General features: G+C 36.8%; 1 protein-coding gene across 1 annotated transcript; it reads right to left on the reverse strand.

Moving 5' to 3' along the window:
• Positions 1 to 7,393: 7,393 nt before the first annotated feature.
• Positions 7,394 to 19,811, reverse strand: LOC121375050 (zinc finger protein 721-like). Its single transcript, XM_041502265.1, has 2 exons — positions 19,735 to 19,811; positions 7,394 to 11,852 (listed from the first exon to the last, which is right to left on the reverse strand). The coding sequence occupies exon 2, from the start codon at positions 11,749 to 11,751 to the stop codon at positions 8,161 to 8,163; it is 3,591 nt and encodes a 1,196-aa protein (XP_041358199.1). The 5' UTR covers positions 11,752 to 11,852; positions 19,735 to 19,811; the 3' UTR covers positions 7,394 to 8,160.
• Positions 19,812 to 20,024: the final 213 nt, after the last annotated feature.

Below are 20,024 nucleotides of genomic sequence, written 5' to 3' on the forward strand. Positions count from 1 at the left end.
ATTTGATAATCACAAACAGCAGGGTATGCGCGGATATATATCCGGATTTTAGTCCACCAAATGGGAAGATAACGGTGATCTGAGGCCAGATACGACATGATGGCATCGTGTGTATGGTCTATAATCGTATCGCAGGTATCATCACATGGTGAGATTCGTTATCGTATCATATCCTACGGTAGTGTCGTATTGCAGCAAATATGCACCATGTGACGCAGGCTTTATGATCAAACGATAAATTTGAACTGTGATTTAGTCAAGTTTAAATAAGAATTGTTTCTAATTTTTTAGGAATTTATCGATGTATAAAAGTCACAAATGTAGTATAAAATCGCGTAGCGTAGCGAAGCGATTTTATACCATTTGTGACTTTTATACATCGATAAATTCCTAAAAAATTAGAAACAATTCTTATAATTACAAACAGTACAAGAAGTGTACCTTAAAACACTCAAAAATAATTTCTTTCGTTCTTACCGTCAGCCATGTTCTGTAAATAAGCGTAGGAATACATGTATACATACTATTGGATGTTTTGTTTTTTTTGGGGGGGGGTTTTGTTTTGGGGGGGGGGTTTAACAGAATAAAAAGAAATAAAAAAAAATATATTGTAATTTTTTTTTTTTTTTTTTTTTTGTAACATGAATATCTCATCCAGTTTCCCTTATTTTTTTAATCGAGAAAACAGGTTACTTCCTTGTTCTATTTTTAAAACGATCACCGAACTGGGTCATTGGGCTTCTCGCCCATCCAGCTAAAAATAGTTCCAATCGATCTTGGTCTTCCGTGATGACGTATTTTTATGAGGTTTATGGAAGGATAACGCTTGGTTTTTTAGTGACGTCAGCCAATCAGAATACAGTAAATCGTATAAATTCGGAAAGTTTGTAATTATACAAATTTAAAGGAGCTGAATATGTACAAATATCTTTAAAATAAATGCCAATGCCCTAAATGTTATTTACTGTTGTTATATGTGTTCCTTTTAGGATGATGAATCAAAAAACAAAACATGAATTTTAAATAAAAAAAACATGAAAAAAAAGAGTCTTTAAAAAAATCGCTTTCAGCTATGTGCACAGAAAGACTGATAGTTAATGCAGGATTGTGTGACTAGCTGGGGATCGGAGGGGTGTTCTACATACATCTGCTAAACTGTTTATTTTCATTAGACAATTAACCACGGCAACTGGCAATGTCGTTGAGATTGCAGCAATGTTACCCATTTTCCGCAGCATTTATTTTGTTCTGGAATTTTCAGTTTTCTATAATCCCCTTTTTTTTTAATACTCTAACACAATAACAATGATGTGGCCATTTTCTTAACAAGTTTGTAAGGTACGAGAAAAGAACAGTGATTACTTTGTAAACTTCGTCTAGGAATCAGTGATTTACATGGTCACAAATTTGCTACAATCATGTAGAAGGAAGAAATGTTTTATTTAACGACGCACAACACATTTTAATCACAGCTATATGGTGTCAAAATATGAAGGACCACACAGATAATGAGAGGAAACCCACTGCCGCCACACAATGGGCTACTCTCCGATTATGTCATGTCATACGGTTTTACGTGCACATTCAGAACAAGCTGTTGTAGCGCACGCCTGTCGTGGGCACAAGAGCCGGCCTTGGCCGGCTCCTCTATCCATGACAGGAAAGCTTTCCGATTAGCAGCAAGGCAGCTTTTATATGCAGCATCCCACAGTCAGGATAATATATACCATGGCCACAATGAGAATAATACATACGGTCTTTGTTACCGGCCTCGGTGGCGTCGTGGCAGGCCATCGGTCTACAGGCTGGTAGGTACTGGGTTCGGATCCCAGTCGAGGCATGGGATTTTTAATCGAGATACCGACTCCAAACCCTGAGTGAGTGCTCCGCAAGGCTCAATGGGTAGGTGTAAACCACTTGCACCGACCAGTGATCCATAACTGGTTCAACAAAGGCCATGGTTTGTGCTATCCTGCCTGTGGGAAGCGCAAATAAAAGATCCCTTGCTGTCTGTCGTAAAAAGAGTAGCTTATGTGGCGACAGCGGGTTTCCTCTAAAAATAGTGTCAGAATGACCATATGTTTGACGTCCAATAGCCGATGATAAGATAAAAAATCAATGTGCTCTAGCGGCGTCGTTAAATAAAACAAACAAACAAACAAAATTGTTACACCAGTTGTGGAGCACAATGGGCCCACCGACAGGGATCACACCTAAGACTGACCGCGCATCAGATGAGCGTGTTACCACTGGGTACGGCCCGCCCCGTCATATAGAAGATACAGTAAACTTTATTAGACTCCCAATTTTCTTTCTAAAAAGAACGTAGCAACTATATAATAGCACCTGTTGTATGCAAATATTTTTTTACAGGGTAGCACTATACCAAATAATATCTTGTTGGGTAAAACTAGTATTGACCCGAACATTCAGGGCCGGATTTAGACCTTGGGAGGCCCGGGGCACATCAGGTTCGGGGACTTCTCAACATAGAAAATAAATTACATGACAAATAAAAAAATGAACTAATTTTATAATTATTACATTTTTCTTATAAGGCCAGTATTTTTTTATTATTCGGTTTACGAACCCGCCGACGTAAATTTTGCTCAAATAAAATTAAATTAAAAAGTCGTATTTTTCACTTTTATTTTTTTGCCGCAGACTTCCACAAATAGCTCTAAAGTTACCATTCTAGTCTGTTGTAGCGCATTTCGTAAGGTAACAGTGAGAGAAAAAAATCACCCCTACTGATACACCCCAAACAGGTTTTGGGGGGTTTTGGGGGTTTTTTTTTCCTTCATCCTACCTTTGTGCACAAAAGTTCTTGTTCGTAAAACTAAAAATTAAAACATACTGGCCTAAAGGAAGTCATCAGTCTGGGGGGCCCCTCTGGCAATTGGCCCCTTATAAATCCGGCACTGCAAACATTTAATAGAGCGATTCAAACCGCCATTCATAAACGTGTTTGTTGTCAAAAACAATTGTTTTATATCGGCAATAAATGTATGCAGTTTTATTTCATCCAATATCTGAATATCACTGTGACAAGTATTGTTTCAGTATATGCCCCCGGACCTCCTAGTGTCTTGCACCTTTCATGCTCGTTCGTGCTAAGAATTCATCTGCCCCCACCACCATCCATCAACTCGGCCCACACGCACACAAATCATAGCTATGGCCCTGGTCGTGTACTGCTTTGTAACACTTAAATTCAACAGTCCCATTTCTTAACATCTTTTTTTAAAATGTAGGTACGTGATAATCGCCCGTTTCTCGATTTTCTCCATTGTACATATTGTTTTGACCCTGTTAAATTTTAAAGTAGATGTCTCCATATATTAGGCTATGAACTTTTTTATCCTCCCTAGTTGGTGGTGATTTGATAAAGGTATTAGATGCAAAAATAGTAACAGAGGTGAATGATAACCCCAAAGTATGTTATTAATGATGGAATTTGCTATTAAGACTTTTAAAGCCAACATGAGTCATAATGTGGATTAAAATAAATATGTTGATAGGTCATATCATAACAGAATTCACTTCTTGCTTCAAATGAAGCATCCTTATATGGAACAATGAAAGAAGCACATCAGATCAAGTGGTATTGACTTCATTCGATAAAACATTTGGTTAATCTATAATCTTCAAAGGTAAATAATAAACTAAACAAAACAACTTGAAAAATTTATCATAATCATATTTATCTATCAAATACTTTAATAATCTTAAACAACTAAATAAAAGAACACTATTATGCACTTTAGAAACATTGCGAGAAAAATACAGTAAAAAACATAAACAATAATATTTTATCTACATTTATTGCACACTTCATTTCTAATTGACATTAAAATAATTTCAGTATATAAAATAATTTAACAACTGCTCATTATCTACCATGCTGCTACAGTAGTTTAAGAAAATACAAATTTGGAGGAACTGCCTCAAGATATACGATTAATTTAGTACACACACTGGTGGGTCATGCATGCAATAACTCGTTTACCTACAGCATTCCACGGAGTAACCATTGCCTATTAAACTGTCGAAAAATGTCATGTAAATTCATTATGCATTAGTTACTCGGATGCATTTAACAAGGGTGACGGCCAGTGACAAATACAGACGTTTTCAATTACAGTGTAAAGCTCAAGTCTCAAGTGTGGTTATGATGTTTAGATCTATGTCCTAGTTCAAACATTTCAGGTTCTGGTTAACAATAAACCTGCACTGCACTGTGTTTGCCACTCCGACGTATTGTAATTTAGTAGATGGAAAACTGTCCTTGAGAATCAGAAGGAAATATTTCATGAAAGGTTCCTTTGATTAACCAGTTTCAAATATAGTCAAAGTTTATTACATATCAGATTCTGACTACAAACACCAAGTTTCATCCACTTTATGGATGCGATTATGGGTGTCTCTCCAGAGTGTATGACCCCACAGGCGAGATAATTTCATAGTAAGCACTGTAGACTTCTGTGGACCCTGGGCTCAGTTGATACTGGAATAGCTCAACTAACATCAAGTATGGATCATGGCCCCATCAGGTAGTCCCATACTAAAATGGAAATACTGCAGCTTCACCATTATCTCATCATCATCTATACACGTTTGTGGTGTAAACCCCTCCCCCTACCAAAGTATTTCCCCCAAATGGCATGAAATTTGCAATAAAATATGGTACTTGATGCAAGTCCATTAAAGAAAGAGGTTAATTTTACATTAAGTTATGTGTACATTATTATAGTACGGCCAAAATTATTTTACTAATGGAGAATCGACAGGACTACTGCAGTTGTTCCAAATTGATATAAGAAAAATTACCATCAATAGTAACACTAGTGTGTGATCTTTATTCGAATAACATAACTAGCATTGACTATATACCGGTACTGGATTCGGGCCTAATGTTAAATAAATAGGAAAAGAAAGGATACACTGGAAACCAGTCACATTTCTTGGGAACGCCCTTCTGAACACACCACTAAATTACACAGTCTTTGCCTCAATCATAAATCGCTTAAATCTAAATTGCCAGTCTACAACCAAAAACTAAAACTGCTGCAAAATATAGGTATTTTGTTGTGAGTATAATCATTTGGGTAATTCGTGTATAAACAGCACTGACTTTCACTAACTTTCACTGATAATTCACTGACTTCCATTTTCAATATATTTTAAGCATTATCACTTCGGCATACACATGCTTAAAATAATATCAGATAGGGCTTGTCTACATACAAGGTTAATATAGCCAATTTACTGTTTATGTAGATGCAATAAAACTTTTTTTTAAATAGTCTTTGAACACAAATATTAATGCATGTTGTATTAACTATAAAACAAACAAAATAGTTTGTGAACCCGCTTTGATAATTTTGATCAACATTTGTTCTTAAAACATGAATGACATAAACACTTAAAGACACTGTAGATACAAAATTGACAAATGATTTTCTTTATGAACATAAAAGATACCACAGGATGAGAAAAATTAAAACTGCCGTATTTAAATTCTATTTAAAATTAGCCTAACAAAAGTGTGATTTGAATGGGACACCAGTTGGTATCAAGCTAGTATACTATAGAATGAAAACAAAGGCAGTGGTAAGAGGTGGCACGGGTAAGAAAAATGGAAATTAAAATCACAAACATCAACGCAGGTTGAGATACAAATATATATGTATAAACTAATGGCTGCATCATACAAAATGATTTTGTCTACAGTCAGTATTTTCTACAATGCATGTACATAGTACAGAATTCATATTTGAAAAACGCCAAAACAAAATGGAAGATCGTCACATATGGGGGACTTGTGTATACATCTTGAGGTATTATGACTGAGTATAAATCACATTACTGCATGATGGCAGTGTTTAAAATATGCAACACTAAGTCCATTAACAATGCATAACAGTGTACATTTAGTAAAATATATAACAACATTTGAGGCATAAAAATCATTCAGCACAATTTCAGCTATATATGCAGGAGATGCAGAAAATTATCAAAATACACAATACAATAAAATGTTACATGGGTATTCAACATGCATGACTATAAAACTTTTGTTTTAACTTGCCATCACAGATTACATGTTTATAAAAACATATTCAAAAAGAGATAGAATGCCTAACATTTATTATGCTGGATAGTAAGTTTGGTATTAATTACCAATACCATTGGTATGTTACAAGTATTAAGAACACTATTTTATTGCTGTAGTACACCTAAGGTACAACACAATGTGTATTTATGAACAGAAACCAACCACTCTGTGTCTCTCTGCATTTGCCTGGTGTTGGCATAGACGTCTCAAGCAGGGTTAAAAAATAACAACACCCACCCACCCACCTACCCCCACCCCCACCCACCCCCCCCCACCCCCACCCCCATCCTAGGCTAGTAGAAATTGCTAGGGATGAGTACAGTATAAATGATACTAATCCCCCAGGCCACCGAGGTAAATTATGTTTCATTGTGATTGTTATGCAGTCGTAAGAAGGTGGATTTTCTTTTTCCGGGTCAGTCATCACAAATCTTACATGGTTCCAACCAATAATGGGGAGACTAATGCTTTTTTATTGAGACTAGTAACTGACCCAGGCTAGTAGTTGCTCAGGCCAATAGAACTATTTCAGAACTTCTACTCCTGCCATGTGATGGTGTGTTAAAACAAACCCAGAGGTCACATTGGAAAGAAATTAGTTTTAGTCCATTTTCTGATATGAGTTTTTACGTACTAGTCACAATAAATTAAAGGCCAGTATCAAATTGTACTTTACTTTTTCAAAAATCTAAAACAATCTGTGGTGGTGGTGATAGGTAATGAAATGTCGGTTACAAACTTGAATAAAGCATTTCAGATTGGTGTAACACAAGTCTTTTACTCACAGCTTGTTTGGTTGCCGGTAGAAAGCATATGGCAAATGCATAAAAAAATCCAAAGAGTGTTTGGCTTTTTAAATCTGGTTTGGGTTTTTCGGACAACTGCACGGTGCACGTGAAACTCCTATTTTTATGTTAACACTTTTCATGTTTGATTAGGGTTGTGAGGGTATACATTTCTTTGCAATCTGGCTTCAGATAACCTTGCCAACCAAACGTAAACTGAGCATTCTGGATTTTGGTCGAGCCCTGTCATGTGACTAACGTCTGAATGATAGTATATCCATTAGACAGGTAGCTAGATGCCTGCGAGTGAGCCAATTCATCATCCATTAACTGCAAGAGCATTTCCATACCACTGGCACTGTGAAAGGGCTTCCCATCTCAGTCGCAGTGTTAGTGTGGCCCTTAACTTCTTGTGACTAGTATAAATGTACAAAAACAATCTGGAGGTAAATCCAGTTTGGTCTACTACAAACATTAGGAAGATCAGAAACACAAAATAATATTTAATAAATATAGATACTGGTATTCTAAACCAAAACAAAATTGTAAGTGATGTGTAATTATAATTGTTAAAATGCTTGTCTTAGTCAGAAATACGTTACAATGGGAGTACACTCAGGACTTTCTCTTTAAAATTACAGCTAAGAAAATATTATTTCTAGTCATCAAGGAATAGAATATGCATGTTAGAAGGAATTTCTATACAAATTAACACATAAAACCAAAGCTGCTCCAAAACTTCACTTTAAGATGCAACAATTATGCAACAAATTCTTAATATACTGGTATCTGATTTAAACTCTAGGTCTGGGCAGCCCGGCAACCTTAGGCAAACTAAGCCATCAAAGTATCTGTAAACATTACCTGAATTATAAAGATTGTTTTATTTTTCAGCCAAAATGATCAAAACACTTTCTTTTTTTTAAATAACTACAAATTTAGTTTTTCAAAGACAGATCAAAATCAATGTGAACACAACTGAACAAAAATTATGTGAACAATTTAAGTTGTGCCATGACATGTTTGCCATGTTGTTCTTGTTATTAATTAGAAAAAAATGTTTGTTTCATTACTCACAGTAAAATATAAATGAAAATGAAGAACACAAAACTTGAATATTATGCTGCATATTATGCTATATCATTGCAGTTATGACAAGTATTCAACAAAAATATAGTTATTAATTAACATTTTAAACTATACCATTTCATGATTTCAGTTAGGACATGTATTGACCAAGATGTACCGTAACAATTGTTAGTTAACACTTTCATCTGTATGTGTTTTTAAGTGTGTATCAAGCATTAAGGAATCAAAAAATGCAATTCCACATTCACCACACTGAAAAGGCTGTCCTCCACTGCTGTAAGTTTTCTTTGGCTGGAAATAGACTTTGCAGTCATCATCACTAGTTTCATCACTATTATCTCCATCACATTCTTCATCAATATACTTGTGGTTTATAATACTGATTTCTCCATCGTCCCCTGATCCTGGATTTAAGTACATTGTCGGCCTGCTACAGTTAGCCTTAATATCATGGGCTTGACCATTCCGAGACGAGTGACCAGCATCGTCACCGGTGTTCGTCTCGGAATCGGCTGACCGACTGTCCTCAGAAGTGTTTTGTATCTCACCAGGTAGAGGAAACACTCCTTCCATCTCAGGCCAAGATATTGACTCTTCGTTATCATCACTACCATCCTGCGTGTCCTCTTCCTTCACAAAACCCTGCGTGTGAGTCTTGACATGCCTGGTCAGACCTCCAGATTCTCTGAAGTTCTTACCACACACGACACAGCTGTAAGGTTTCTCACCAGTATGCGTTCTGTTGTGTCTCACGAGGGAGCCACTCTCTGCGAACTCCTTCCCACACGTGTCACATTTGTAAGGTTTTTCGCCTGTATGTGTGCGGATGTGCCTCACCAGTGACCGGTACTCTCCAAAATCCTTTCCACACTGCTCACACTTGTGCGGCTTGAGACCCTCGTGGATGCGCTCGTGCCTGGTAAGGGAGCAGGCCTCGGTGAAGCCCTTCCCGCACAGGGCACAGCGGTGAGGTTTGACGCCCGTGTGAATCTTCTTGTGTCTGGACACGGCTCCCGAATCGACAAATCCCTTTCCACAGATGTCACAGCAGTATGGTTTCTCACCCGTATGTGTTCTGACATGCCTCTTCAGTGCGCCAGAGTCGACGAAAGCTTTGCCACAGAAAGTGCATTCATATGGCTTTTCACCTGAATGAATTCTTAAATGCCGTTCTAACGAGTTCCACAGATCAAATTCCTTACTGCAGACCAAACATTTGTAGAGTTTGGTACCAGAATGGATTTCTTTGTGATCTTCCAGCTGCTCTGCTGTAGAAAACTTTTTTCCACACATGGTGCATGTCATTTCCTCCTTGTGCATTTTTGCATGTCTCTGCAGCATTGTTATGGTGGTGAAATCTTTATCACATTCATCACACTGAAAAGACACTTTTTCTTTCTCGGTGCTATGAATCTTTTCGTGTCTAGCAAGTGCTCCTGATTCAGAGAATGCCTTGTCACAAGTCCCACACCTGTACGGTTTCTCTCCAGTATGGGTTCTAACATGTCGGACTAGGTATGCACTTTCAGCAAACTCCTTCCCACATATATCACATTTATATGGTTTTTCTCCCGTATGAACCTTCATGTGTCTCGTCAGTGTACCAGATTCGGAGAATTCCTTCCCACAAGTTTCACACTTGTAGGGTTTCACTCCCGTGTGGATGAGCTCATGTCGCTTGAGAGACGTGGTTTCGCTAAAAGACTTATTGCAGATTTGACACGAGTGTGGTTTTAGTCCAGTGTGGATCTTGTCATGTCTGGCAAGCGATCCAGAGTCAATGAAGCACTTTCCGCAGTCGCCACAGGGAAAAGGTTTTTCTCCCGTATGTGTCCGGATATGTCGCTTAAGAGCACCACTCTCAGAGAACACTTTGTCACACATATCACATTTGTGGGGTTTCACGCCAGAGTGGGTTCTGCTGTGGCGTGTTAGCGAACGCAGTTCAGGGAAACATTTGCCACATATGTCACACGGATATGGCTTAATGTCAGTGTGAGATCGAACATGTTTCTCCAGGGCATTGTTATCGATAAACGAACGTCCACACAAGTCACAGGTAAATTTCTTGTCCCCCATATGGATCTTGATGTGTCTAGACAGAGCACCTGACTCCACAAATGTTTTATCACAAAGGTGACAGCTATAAGGTTTCTCACCCGTATGAATGCGAACATGTCGGACAAGAGCCCCCGATTCGGCAAAAGCTTTGTTACAAAACTCACATTTATAGGGACGTTCTCCAGTGTGAATTCTTCTATGCCTGAACAAGGACCTGTACGAGCTGAAGAACTTTCCACACTCTGCACATGAGTGAGTTTTCTCGCCTGTGTGAACTCTCCAATGTCGTTTCAAAGCCCCCGATTCGACAAACTCTTTCCCACACATGTAGCACTGGTATGGCTTCTGCCCGGTGTGAATGCGCGTGTGTCTGATAACCGCACTCGACTCGCGAAACAGCTTTCCGCAGTACGTACATGGGTAAGGTTTTTCGCCAGTGTGGGTGCGCAGGTGTCGCACGAGTGATCGCGAAGCAGCGAAAGCACGGTCACAGTGATCGCACTTGTACGGTTTCTCCCCAGTGTGGATTCTCATGTGCCTGGTCAGTGCCCCGGAGTCAACAAACTCCTTCCCACACAGCAAACACCTGTAAGGTTTCTCACCCGTGTGGGTCCGTTTGTGTCGCACTACGGCAAACGATTCGGTAAACTCCTTACCGCAAATATCACAGGCGTATGGTTTTTCACCTGTATGTGTTCGCACATGGCGGGCAAGCGAGCCAGCTTCAATGAATCCTTTACCACATATAGAACAATTGTGAGGTCTCTCTCCAGTGTGTATCTTTCTGTGTCTCATCAATGCACTGTTGTGAGGGAATGAAGATCCACATATATCACACTCGAAGAGTCCTTTAGAAATATGGCCGGCATGTTCGTGCTTTATTGGACGAAGCAGTGATATTCTTGGTTTGGGAAAATGCTTTCTATTTCTGTGTATCACAGAATGTCTTGCTAAAGAGCTAGCACATGGAAAGACTTTCTTGCAGACCTTGCACTTAGAAAGTCTGCTACTCCCTGTCCATGATTTACTGCTACTTCCTTGGAAAGCACCAGGGAAGTGCAGTGGATTAGGGTTACCCGTGTTGTAATACATACTAACATACTTCTTATATATATCTTCCAAAGAAGTGTCAATCAAATTCTCTTCAACACCAGCCTCCTGCTTAATGTTCCCTTCAACATCAGTTTTTATCTGCTCCAAATCAAAGCCGTTCACTTCATACTCACAATCAGACAGAATTTCTTGCTTAATTTTAGTCAGGTCAACATCCCCCGAGGAAACGTTCACATCTTTCTCATTTTCAGCATCAACATGTTTCAACAAATCATCACCTGTACTGTTTGAACACTTCGTCTTTTGCTTCTTGTTCACTGTGTTATTTTCATTTGTGTCTTGATTATTGTCCAGTGTGTTATTTACATCCTCATCAACAGTTTCTGACTGTTTTGTATCACATGCTTCAACTCCATTCACCAATCTCTCATGACCGTGAGTTCCATTAACTAGTTTTGTAAAGGCATCCATATCTTTCTCTTTCTTAATATCTCCATTCAGTTCATTGTCATTATCATGATTCGACAAAGCTTTTCTTTTTTTACGACTACGATATCTTTCTCCTTTGCCATCTGCAGGTGTTTTACCATTCTGTAAGGATATGTCAACACACACTTCAGCATGTAAGTTCAGTTTTCTTGGCATTGTTTGAAATTTGGCGACAAAGCTACTGGAACATGTGCTTCATCAAATCTTCACAGGCGAACCTTTTTATTCGAATCTTCATCATTTCAAGCCAGCTACATCTAGAAGAAAAAAAAATATCAACTACATAAATCAAAGAAAAACCCAACATACCCTGTATGATCAACAATACATGGAACATAAAACATGGATGATGCCCAAACTAAATAGTATTGCAGTGACTAAGGAGCACACAAATGTAACTCCAACCTCTATCCGTATACTTAATGGCAATACACCTGTAGGTCAATTTCACTGGTGTTACATTTTTAATCAGGTTTTTTTAATTTCAAATATCAGCACATTACTTCCAAGCTTATGTTGCTCTTAGATTCATACCAGATGAATAAACTACCTGATGCTGCAACCCCTGCAATTGCTCATGGCAATCGGCAATGCTGTGAGTTTTTCATTCTCCATGGCACTTGTTTTGCTGTGGACTATATTAGAATTTTTTCCAATGCTTGTTTTTTGCCATGGACGTTTTCTTAATTGCATGGGTTGTGCTGTCGTAAAACTCATCAAACAACCATGGGTGGTGTTTGGTGACCATTCAACCAACAGTGACTGATGTTACAAAGATGTTATTTTGGGGGACTCAATTGCCCTCAATTAAATGGCCACAAAATTTTACTTAAGGTATCCTGTGAATTTTCATGCCATATATAATTTAGTCAGAAATACTTGCATCCAGTAGTAACCAAATTTACACGTGTTTCAAATTCACAAATTGGTTAAAAATGTAACATCAGTGATCATGCCCTAACTATCTTCTTGCTTTTGTTGGTTTTTGTTTTGTTTTTTGGGGAGGGTTTGGATGTGTGGTTGTTGTTTTTTATTGCTGTTGTAGGGTGTTTTTGGGGAGTTGCACCTTAACAGTTTGAAATAATTACATAGAATATTTGTATTGTGATCTATCGCAGATGGTGATTGCTACTCCTGTTTCAGGTTTATTCATCAAAATATTTTAGTGCTTATTTTTAAAATGACTTCTCTCCCTACCCTGCCACCAACTACACAACCAGATTTCTTCTAAATATGAACAGTACTTTCCTGATTATAATTTGTCCTTTTTGCATTCGTTTTGCATTTCCTTTTTTGTAGATATAAAAAAAATTGTTTTGTTTAACGACACCATTAGAGTACGTTGTCATATTAATTATCGGCTATTGGATATTATAGTCACTATTACACATTTGTTAATTTTGACACAGGTCTTAGAGAGGAAACTCATTATATATTTTTTCATTAGTAGCAAGGGATCTTTTATATGCACCAATAGCTAATGATTAATAAATCAATGTGCTCTAGTGGTGTCGTTAAACAAACCAAACTATACATCCCAGACAGGATAGCACATACCATGGCCTTTGATACGCCGGTCGTGGTGCACTGGCTGGAATGAGAAATAGCCCAATGGGCCTACTGATGGAGATTGATCCCAAACCGATCGCACATCAAACAAGCATTTTACCCAGGGCTTCTTGATTACAGTAGCCCCACTTCCATGGCTAGTGATATTCAATGTTGGGCTAGTAAATAACTACTATTGCCATGCCCGATGGCTAGTGAACAAACATTGTCAAATATTGCAGTCGTTTATTTTGTAAATATGAATATCCTTCCTCCCCCAACCCCCACTGTTACTGTTTTTAAGCTCCATCTCCCTCTTTAGGTGACATATCTGATTATTACTATTATTTAGTAAAATTGTATTAACTTAAAGTAAAGCAGGGCTAGTCAATTTTTAATCATGGCTAGTCAATTTTTAAATCACTGATCCCATGGCTAGTGGATTTTATAAAAATTCTAGAAGCCCTGTTTTACCGCATACTTTGTTAAATTGTATAGCAAAAGTGTTAAATATCTACTTTTGCTTTCACATAAGCATTGCAAATCATCTTACAAAACACCAATGCTAAACATTTTAAACTTTCTTCAAAAACAAGAATAACATCATTATTCATTACGTGACATCATTCGTGTCCATTTTCAGTACATCATTACACAGCTGCAATGAGGGAAAATGCCTATAAAATTACGTTAATGTCTAGGGTTATTATTCAGTTTAGCCAAAAAGCAATTTAATGCAGGATTTTCGATAATTTAAAATTAATTTTTTTTAAAATAGCCTCTACTAAAAATTAATACATACATACATACCAGTGGTCCATAACTGGTTCAACAAAGGCCATGGTTTGTGCTATCCTGCCTGTGGGAAGCGCAAATAAAAGATTCCTTGCTGCTAATCAGAAAGAGTAGCCCATGAAGTGGTGACAGCAGGTTTCCTCTCAAAATCTGTGTGGTCCTTAACCATATGTCTGACGCCATATAACCGTAAATAAAATGTGTTGAGTGCGTCGTTAAATAAAACATTTCTTTCATTAAGCAATAACACGATTTTTATCAATATATACACTCTGTTATTAAGACTAATTTTTTTAGTGGTCCATAACTGGTTCAACAAAGACCATGGTTTGTGCTATCCTGCCTGAGGGAAGCGCAAATAAAAGATCCCTTGCTGCTAATCAGAAAGAGTAGCCCATGTAGTGGTTAAGTTTAGGGTTAGGAATAAGAAAATCATACAGTAATGATAAAAGTATTTAATTTTGTCAAAAGGTTAAACTAAAAAACAAAAATCTGCAAAAATGTTTGGATATGGTGCCATAACCGTTTTTACCCTTTGGCAGAAACCCTGGTAATATAGTAAGTTCATTAGACTGATAGTGATAAGAAATAACTGATTCCAACAGCTATAAATCCTTCAGGAGTTGTTTCCCTTGTTTCACTCCCAAAGAATCGATCAGCATGACAGATTTATGTCTTGGTGCAAGTGCTTGTGTTATTTTGTGTAAAAAAAAAATTATAGCATATTTCCACTGAATGTAATTGTGTGCTAGAAACTAGCAATGTTCCAATGATTGAAAATTTATTAGCTAGGCTCTGTGATGTTGACGATTATAAAAACCCATAAAACTTTTTAAAAATAATAACTGTACCTGCTACTAAAATTTTAATGAGGGAATTGACAGGGGTGCAGAAAGTACTTGTCCGCTCGCCAAATGTGTGTAAAAATGCTCATAGACAGGTTAAAAGTACACCTACTAGTCCAACGGGCAATCTGGGGTTTTTTTGACTGACCATAATTTGGGGGGGGGTTATCGAATCCGTGACTCTGCATCAAACATATCAGAATTCCAAACAATTCAAACAAACGGTTCAGAATTATGATGAAATACACAACAATACATGTACCACAACAGACGACTTCTAAGGTTTCAAACTAACTTACATCAACAAGTGAGACATTCTGGAATCAGAGCCAGTCAAAGACGACAAAGATAGAAATGGCTTGTTTACACTGAAAGTATGTTGCCAGTGTGTTTTGACTAGATGATTCTCTTAATTACTTGCAGGATATCACTTGAATTTTGTAAATCTGGATGAAAGAAATGTGATAAACTTTGTCTTTACTAGAATATTTCAAAATTGATTGATCGATTGGTCAATCAAGGTTTGGGGCTTGATTTCATTTGCCATGTGATGTTGATCACATAGCCTACCAAGTGTCCGTGACAATGATTTTGCCAAATAAATATCTATCAAGTGAAACTGACTGTTCAATTTGCTATATATCACATGATGCCTTCAGTAACTTGAACTTACCTAAAGTTGAGATGAATAAATATAACAAGACCTCATAGATTTGTGCCCATTTAGACGTTGAGAGCAATTGCACCCCTACATAATTTCAGGAGAGCAGTTTATTATTTATAATCAATTTTCAAATGACAAGCACTGCATTACAATTTTTCATATTCCTCAGTTATTTATGCAAAGATCAGGCTTCCCGATTTAATGGAAATAATCACTGGCAAAATCACGAATTGAAAGTCTGTTACCCATTATCATATATCATAAATTATTAATCCAGCATGATTAACAAAACAAAAAATTCAATGGGATCCACTAATCAGAGGACACATAATTGAAAAAAAGCGTTTCCTATAAAATTTGAAATGCTGAAGCCTGAAAAATTAGGAGTGGGATAATACGTCTTTACTGTATTTATAAATTTATGTAAAAGGATAAACAGGTAGCATTTTGTTCAGTATCGCATCGATATTGCTACATAATTTTAAAACATTAAACAGCAATTGCTAATCAATTATCAGTTGATTAAGATTGACAACAGCCACTTTTGACACCCTTGTTTTGGCTCCGTACACCATAAATATAGCATATCTCACCTTAAAGTGCTGTGCCAGACCATACACTAAAATTTCAATTCCACAATTAAGAGCCTTCTTAATTCATTGCAATAATATTTTACACTGACAGGGTTTCTGTCAGAGGGTAAAATGGGTATGGCACCATACCCAAATTTTTATTTTTTAAAGTTAACATTTTTACAAAATTAATTACTCTTATCATTATTGTATGATTTTCTTAAGCCTAACCTTAAATGTAACCCATTTTCTTTGTGGAGGAGGCCCCCCATACTCCCTGTTGACTGTGGTTGCATTCCATAGCGCCATACCCAAAAATTTCTTTCTGGCAGAAATACTGACTGATATGTAAATCAATAATTACAAAAATGCCCCATAAAAGTATTCAAAAATCACTCTCGTAGAACACTACTGGAAACGACCAAGTAAAATTCTCGGTAAAAACATATCTGCCCGTAAATAGTCGTGACATCATGAAGGGAACTCGCTTTACAGAAACCTACCACCAGACAACTTCCGGCGCAAGCTAAAGAGGAATTGACAGCGACTGCCAGGCTAAGTTATCATGCGATTCTTCTTTCGATGATGAATAGTGTAGTGATGACGGCTGGACTAATATTTGTGCAACACAACAACTAATGCCTTATCAGTTTGAACCTGGAACGTTATCCTCAGAACCACCAGCCTGACAGATGACGATGAAAATGTTCATGGGAGACAGCTTACCAGTGAATAACAAGTTTCAGGCCCGTAGGAACTGGAGGGGTGGGGGGCACGTGCCCCTCCCACTTGTGAGCCTTTTTTTTTACCACATTAATGTTTACCATTATAACCAAAATCTGATATAGAGTTTGTACCTGATCCATCAGTGCTCCCCCAACTCCCCTCCTAAAGTTGGTCTTACAGGCCTGAGTTTCATTCCTGTTTTGTTCTTTAGCTTTTTGTACAAATTATTTTGCTACACTATATGTTCTAGTACTTGTGATGTAGTAGAAAAGATGATAAATAACACTTGAATTCTACTAGTCAAGTGGACCTGATATCAGTAATTTTAAGAAATAAACAAAAAACGACTTAATAGTTCATCCGATCCTCCTATAAAGAAAGAAAGAAAGAAATGTTTTATTTAACGACGCACTCAACACATTTTATTTACGGTTATATGGCGTCAGACATATGGTTACGGACCACACAGATTTTGAGAGGAAACCCGCTGTCGCCACTACATGGGCTACTCTTTCCGATTAGCAGCAAAGGATCTTTTATTTGCGCTTCCCACAGGCAGGATAGCACAAACCATGGCCTTTGTTGAACCAGTTATGGATCACTGGTCAGTGCAAGTGGTTTACACCTACCCATTGAGCCTTGCGGAGCACTCACTCAGGGTTTGGAGTCGGTATCTGGATTAAAAATCCCATGCCTCGACTGGGATCCGAACCCAGTACCTACCAGCCTGTAGACCGATGGCCTACCACAACGCCACCAAGGCCGGTCCTCCTATAAAGATGTTTTTTGTGAATAATTTCAGTTTGGTTTGACGTAAGAAAAACAGTAAAAGTATTTTGGAAATAACAAAACAATATTATTTTTGTGTGTCATTTAAGAAACAATCGGCTCAGAAATAAATAACTTGTAGTACATTCCATAACAGGGGACAATACTTCAAAACCTTAGGAACCAAAAGTCAGTTCACATGAGTTTTACTTAGGTAACCGATTGTTCAGTTATGTGAATATAGTTCTCTAACCGATGAGTTAGGCCTTCCTAATCCTAAAACACTTGAACTATGGTTCTGTGCTACATTGGTGGTTCAAATGTATTTAAAAATATAAAACTGATTTTCGCTTTCATTTCTAATATATAGTATTTTTAATTTTAGAATGTAATTGTTCACCATGTAAGCAATTGGCAGTTCTCGTTATTTTAAAGTTGCGTAACCAACACGTGAACAGAACAGCAGTTCTCATGAAATATTGTGCCCTGCATAGTATTAAAAAGGTGTTCTCTTTGGGAAGGTATAGCGAAATGAATTCAATGTAATTATAGCCTGTCGCACAGGGAACGCCTTTTTTTCATACTATGGAATTTACAAGTTATTTATTTCTGAGCCGATTGTTTTTTAAGTTGCATATAAAAATAGCATTTGTTGGTTATTTCCAAAACACTTTTATTTTTCTTCTTACGTCAAACCAAACTGAAATTACAGGCCACCTACAGTTTGTTTACATTCTCAGTGTCACAGTCAGATGTGCACAGTCAAGTAGCCAAGAAATTTTAAGTATACATCAAACTTTTTGTTACATTTCACCTTCAAAATTCTTTTTCTACTGTCACATGGACCAAAATAGGTCAAAAACACAAGACCCACATGTAAATTAAAACATTTGCAGTTTTCTTATTTATGGCGATATGTCCAAAATATATATACTGAAGTGTTGTCTGCATAAGCATGCTTATTTTTACATACTATTGAGTGATGTCAGTAAAAATGTGAGGTCACAGGTCAATTGTTTTTCTATGGAAGCAAATAGGGGCGCTAAAAATGTAAAAGCGTAAACTAGGATGTAGATCAGTACTGAGTTTTACATTTAAAATATGGCTATTACTACAATATGTATAGTCAGTATTATATTTGAATAAATATTAAAATAATATTTTGATAAAAAAGATTAAATAACCAAAGCTATTTAAAAAATACTGTGCAGCAATCTGCTCACTGCTAAATCAATATAAAATAATTGTAGAAACAGTTCACTTTTTATTGATTGCTTTAAGATATCAATTCAACAATGCAAATTTCTGCTATATACTTTGTTCTTGTGAAGTTTTGTGCTTCTATACTTGAAAATAGTACATAATGTGATTCATCCATTGTTTTTTCATTCAATAAGTGTTGGGGGGGGGGGGGGGGTAGGCTGATTGTAAGCATGTGTATACTTTTGATTGCATTAATTATGTCAATTGTTCTGCATTATTGGTTCAAGTAACAATTAAAAAGGTTCTTCAACTAATAATTATAATAAAATCACAAAACAGTTTTAAAATATACTAATATAATTATTAAGTACGGACCCATGCTATTATTACAATGCTTCACCACATTAAAATAAATGCTGGTCTACTAACATTGACCCCTGTCAAGATTCTATCATGAGCAGACAACACTGTTTACAGGTTGGTATGTTTTTATTTTTCATAATTCTGGACAAAACATTAAAAGTTTAGAAATATAAATTTAAAAAGATAAAAGAAATAAAAAGTACCTTTTGTCAAATATATAATAATAAAAAATCACCATCGAAAATTATATATTTATTGTGTACGAAGCCAAAACAAGAGTGCAAAAAGTGACTGTTGTCCACCTTAAAAATATTCATATTTATATTACTATCAATATTTTGAAAACAAAATGTCACTTGCAACATTGAGAATGCAACTTTAACAAACCAAATAGAATTAACAAAACCCCAACCACTCATATAGTTTGTAAAAAAATATATATATAAATAAATTCATCAAAAGGGCCCCTTTCAGTATTTTGTTTTATTATAACCCAATGTGGGCCTTGTCAAATCAGCGTAGTTGCAACCTTTTCAGACCGACGACGGCGACGTGTTTGTTTTTTAAAAATAATGAAATTGAAAATTATTCCTTGGCTTTAAAATCTACATTTAAAACGACAAGCATTTCATATATGACAAGACATGACATTTACCTCCGGAGTGTTTCTCGTTGGTCACTTGTGATACATTTTTGTTTGTTCATGTTTCTTTTTGCCGTGCGACTCCTGCCATTAACAACTCAAGGGAGATAATTCCATCCTCTCATATCGTACTAGACTGTATTATAGGCTATAAATCAGTTAGCACTGGGGGTGGGGTAAGGATACAAATATACTTGTTTAAAGTGACAGACCCTAGTATTTAAACACTACGCCGTATGTTTGCACTATTAGAGATCATTTAAATTAGAAGTTACTTCCATTTTATTGTTTAAAATGTAAAT

The sequence above is a fragment of the Gigantopelta aegis genome, chromosome 6 (genome assembly GCF_016097555.1).
Source record: "Gigantopelta aegis isolate Gae_Host chromosome 6, Gae_host_genome, whole genome shotgun sequence".
NCBI classification, from domain to species: domain Eukaryota; kingdom Metazoa; phylum Mollusca; class Gastropoda; order Neomphalida; family Peltospiridae; genus Gigantopelta; species Gigantopelta aegis.